The sequence below is a fragment of the Wyeomyia smithii genome, chromosome 1 (assembly GCF_029784165.1).
Source record: "Wyeomyia smithii strain HCP4-BCI-WySm-NY-G18 chromosome 1, ASM2978416v1, whole genome shotgun sequence".
Classification (NCBI taxonomy): Eukaryota; Metazoa; Arthropoda; class Insecta; order Diptera; family Culicidae; genus Wyeomyia; species Wyeomyia smithii.
In genome coordinates, this window is record NC_073694.1 from 206,616,943 (window position 1) to 206,621,756 (window position 4,814).

The 4,814-nt window shown below is 35.0% G+C and overlaps 1 protein-coding gene across 2 annotated transcripts; it reads right to left on the reverse strand.

Annotated features, from left to right (window-relative positions):
• Positions 1 to 1,227: 1,227 nt before the first annotated feature.
• Positions 1,228 to 4,299, reverse strand: LOC129718007 (serine/threonine-protein kinase fused). 2 transcript variants are annotated; one of them, XM_055668380.1, is made up of 5 exons: positions 4,179 to 4,299; positions 3,987 to 4,120; positions 1,636 to 3,710; positions 1,453 to 1,582; positions 1,228 to 1,392 (listed from the first exon to the last, which is right to left on the reverse strand). In XM_055668380.1, exons 2-5 carry the CDS (start codon positions 4,095 to 4,097, stop codon positions 1,327 to 1,329), a joined length of 2,382 nt encoding a protein of 793 aa, XP_055524355.1. In that variant the 5' UTR covers positions 4,098 to 4,120; positions 4,179 to 4,299; the 3' UTR covers positions 1,228 to 1,326. The 2 variants fall into 2 exon arrangements, with proteins under 2 accessions (XP_055524355.1, XP_055524354.1); XM_055668379.1 differs by having other exon boundaries at positions 3,987 to 4,190.
• Between the last annotated feature and the right edge of the window lie 515 nt (positions 4,300 to 4,814).

Consider the following 4,814-nt stretch of genomic DNA (forward strand, 5'->3'; position numbering starts at 1 on the left):
TTTGGAATGTTTTAAATTATTAAATTAAACATAAAAATGGGCGAGACAAAGTTTGCCGGGTATATATATATATATATATATATATATATATATATATATATATATATATATATATATATATATATATATATATATATATATATATATATATATATATATATATATATATATATATATATATATATATATATATATATATATATATATATATATATATATATATATATAAATATAAATCCGTTGAATCAACATCATCTTAATTATGCAAGCAATGCAATGCAAGGATGGATGCAGTTTAGCGTACTGAATCTTGTCGCTGTGAATTTTATGATGGTACGCATATGTGTATATGTGTATGTAAAGTTTTGTTGCGCGCAAAGACTTGTGAAACAAATTGTGCCACAATTTAAGTCGAGGAAATAGAAAATAATCACAGGAATGACAACAAACTTGAGCGCTGTATTTTCATTAGAAATTAATAGATAGAATTTACACAATTTTGGCAATTTGTTATATTTTGAAGGAATACTATGCTTAAGCCCCTTAAGACGAACTAATCTAATACTTGTATCTAGTAATCACCCATAACACCACCACCATTAGTATTATTTCACGGCAACCTCCGGCGTAATATGGAAAACCGGACTGACTGGCTCCGTGTAAGTTCAGATAGTATGCAAGGGGCAGGAAATCGAATGTTTTCTTTTCCGTAATCGCAAATACACGTAAGTAGTAGCAACAAATGAGAGAAAAACTATCTTCCGCTGTCTAGTGTAGAAGATGCATGTTTTTGCGCCATACCTTACCACCGTAGACGTTTTCTGCATACAAAAGTTGTTAAATGACTATGTTGAACGTTCAAGGTAAAGTCCGTGAATAGGTTGACTACAGAGCTGTAATTCTCATTCATACGTAAATAGTATTGTACACTACTTTATGCCATCTATTGAGCAAAGTATAATAGTTCCCTCCTGAAATGAATATTTTTTCCACACAACAACCTACCTGTAAGAAGTCAAATGCACAAGAAAATCTTTAAAAGATCATCTACCCTGCCTTCCAAAATAACAAACCTTTCTATCAGCATATCCGACAGTAACTGCTCGTTGTTGATTAGATTGTAGGATGGACTCGATGTACGATGCTGGTCTAATTGGTAAATGGTTCCGAAAAGTTTGTTGCAAGGTTTACGAACAGGTCACTTGTAAGAAAAAATAGGAACAACAATTTGCATAAATATATCAAACTTTTACTCATTCGTTTAAGATTACAAAAAAATCAGCGTACAACTCAGAAAAAAATACTTTTAATAACTATGAGAAACATTCAATAGGCAGTCTCGTCGGCAATAAAAGAAAGATATCTAAACTCATCGAGGGCACATTTGGCTTCCTAAAAGTGTAAATAGATATTTAGATTTAACGAACAACTTCATAAAGCATAACATATTACTGTTTTCACTTGTTGATTTTGATCCTCCAAGAGTATTTCCAGAGATTCTTTTATATCTTTAGTCCAATGTTTCTGTAACGCTAAACAACTGAATCTCGCTAAAATTCTTAGTAACATACACGTTCTGTGCCTGTTAAACGTATACTTAATATCTCATGTTTATAACCATTGAAATTAACTCACCTCAGAACTGAATCGCGATGATTTAGTAAATGCAGAAGTGAGACGTTCTCGTGGAAAACGATGTGCTCAATGATCTCCGCATTTTCCGGTAACTCTCGCAAAGCACAGTTCAGTACAGCTAATATCGAGCAACTCAGTCGCACGTAGATCTCATTAACTCTAGCTGCATTAATGAAACTCACAAACAGTTTTTTCACGCCTAAAATCTCAATAGCATCACAAAACTGATTTAAAAATATTTCTCCTGAATGAATAAGGTAACATATCAATTCGTAAAGAGCTGTTAATGTTTTTACTTTTTCGTTGTCTGGTAGAGTAAATTGCCATATGGAATCTTCCGACCGAGTTTTTTGGTTTACAGGAGTTGAAGATAGCTGACTTTCACTGTTCGAAGAGCTTAAATTTGTAGTACAAAGCAGTTTTGATGCATATACCAGATTGGGAACTAATTTAAGCTCCGCATACACTCGCACTATACCATGAATTATTGCCGGTGGAGCGTCTATTGCCAATGGTAAACCTAAAAGGTGTGCCACATTTTCAATAACCTTCGCGCTTGCACGACAATTTCTTAGGGGAGCTACAATTATACTGACGAAATTTTGCTGTTTCAAAGAATCGAGTTCTCCGTCTAAAATTTCTTGCATAGATTTTTGAAGAAATACCAACCATTCTTCATTTTCTATTGGAGGATTTTGCGATTCATCACAAGAGTCCCAACCAGGCAACAGCGTTGGAGTAATCTTTTCTGCTTTTCCCTCACTCTCAGGTAGCTCTGGAATTGATTTTTCATGGACACCTTGCGTTTTCCGTTCCAATTCTAAACGAATAGAAAAATTGTCAATATTTTGACTAAGTTTTCTACGTTCTAGCTCATGCGATTTGAACCACATTGATTGGGTTTCTAAGTTTATACTTTTCAATCGATTTGCTAATTCATTTGGGGAAAAAGGCTTTTGAGCAGACTTATCTAGCACCGGAAAATTATCATTGTAATTATTTAGAACCAAGTTAGCATTTCCTTGCAAGAACTCCACATTATCACCAAGAGAGTGATGATATTCTACTAAACAGCATTCTTCATTTAATCTTTTCGGTTCCTTCTTATTAATTTTAATTTTACTTTCTTCTACAGTTGATACAGGTTCCAGAGACCTTACCGCAGAGTCCTCAACATCTGTTTCGATATATTCCATATCACTTTGTAAGATCACGTTCAAACTGTCTTTAGAAGACGCTAGATCTTCCTCAGTGGAATGTGTGAAAGCTTTGGAATGACGTTGATTGCGAGAAGGGGAACAGCCGTACGTTTCCCCAAAAATAATCCGATTCGTTTGCTTCCTTTTCTCATCAGTTTGTGAAATCGTGAGCGGATTCGTGAATGGGGACTCAGGAATATCTTCTTTCAGGATGATAATATGGCCTTTGACAAATGGATGAGTAATTATGTTCACCCATGGCATTCGATTGGCTGGATCTGTCTCTAATAAACCTTGTACAAAAGAAATGCAATTTACGGTGAGAAAGCTTGGCCACTTTATATACTGGTTTCGAATTAAACGAACTAAATGAATCATGGATGATGAGCTAAAGGGTGGCTCGCCTGCTAGCATTTCATATATTATGCAACCAAGTGACCATAGATCTGCGTGGTGATCATAAGGTTTTGCTTCTAGTAGCTCTGGTGCCATGTAGAGAGGAGTTCCTTTGATTGAAGTTAAGACGTGAGTTCCCATAGTCATGTTACGAGCAAACCCAAAATCACACAATTTAGCTTTTTTAGTGTTGTCTAGAAGAATGTTTTGTGGTTTCAAGTCTCTGTGCAGAATCCGATGTGAATGAAGGTAATATAAAGCAGACACTAGATCATGAGTAATTCTTTGCGTTTCCGGTTCGCCTAATGAACCGTGTCGAAGTAAACTGTGAAGATCAGTACCAGCAAATTCAGTAACTGCAACTATTTCATTTTCTGTTTCGAATGAATCTAACATACGAATTATGTTAGGATGCTGTAGATTCCGTTGGATTTCGCATTCTCCGCGAAGACCTTTCAATTCTCGTGCAGATCGTCCGCGCTAAAAATAAATGTTGAATATAAGTAAAGTGTGAAAACAAAAGACAGACATTGAAAGCAAGCCTTGGTGCTATACATTTCACTATCCGAACCGGACCTTCTATGTAAAATACACAGAAAAAACCGCGGACAAATAGTAAAGTACAGAGCAAATGCGTTCCGGAAGTCGGAATTTGAATATTTGACGACTTATCAGGCTAGCATCACATACTAATTATCATTTTCCATAGAGTAAATTAATAACGATATAATAAAAATGTGAAACTATTTTGTTTACCTTGCTTATGATTTTTAAAGCTACTGTAGTTTCAGTGTCCTTATTGATAGCTTTGTAAACTTTTCCAAAAGATCCTTCTCCTACGAGGTTCTTGATAGCATACTTGTACATCTTGTTATCAGTGCAATGAATAACTGTAAAATAACAAATTGAATTAAATCAAAAAAATACCGACCGATAACATTTCCATACAAACAAATAACAGTTGAATACTAATCGGAGATGCCAGATGTTTTTGAAAAATATTTGCAACTGCCCAAAGAAAAGAAAATTTGTTTGAAATCTGAAAAAATATTCATCCGTGATTCGAACATATTTCGCTCGGGCAGGCAAAAGTCTGCAAAAATAAGGAAATTCTGACAAAAATCTGCAAATATCTACGAATCAATAAAAATCTGCAAACGGACTCTCAAAATCTGCGTTTGCAATCAAATCTGCATATCTGGTATCCCTGATATTAATGTCAATAAGGAATGTGCGATATATTATCGATACTTTCCTTTCGATATATCGAGCATTTGGCATCGACACCAGAGATGCCAGATCTTTTTGAAAAATGTCTGGAACTTCTCGAAAACCAGGAAACATTTGCTTGAAATCTAAAAAATCTATACGTTTTTCGAAAAAATTTCACTCTCGCAGACAAGGTCTGCAAAAATCTGCACACGCTTTGATAAAGTGTCTGCGCAAGTATAAGGAGTGTATTCAATTTTACCACAGATAACAGACATCCAAGCTAGTTTCGCTTCATGTGTAAAAAGACTCAACGGTTTTTTAGCATGTCGCAATACGCAGTATGGTGGCGCTAAAAACACTTAGTAGTCAACG

Coding starts and splice junctions, on each gene's coding strand:
- LOC129718007 (XM_055668380.1), bottom strand. CDS start 4,097: ATGTACAAGTATGCTATCAAGAACCTCGTAGGAGAAGGATCTTTTGGA. Junction 3,711..3,986: donor CTTTAAAAATCATAAGCAAG/GTAAACAAAATA, acceptor ATTTATTTTTAG/CGCGGACGATCTGCACGAGA. Junction 1,393..1,452: donor AAAATCAACAAGTGAAAACA/GTAATATGTTAT, acceptor TTACACTTTTAG/GAAGCCAAATGTGCCCTCGA.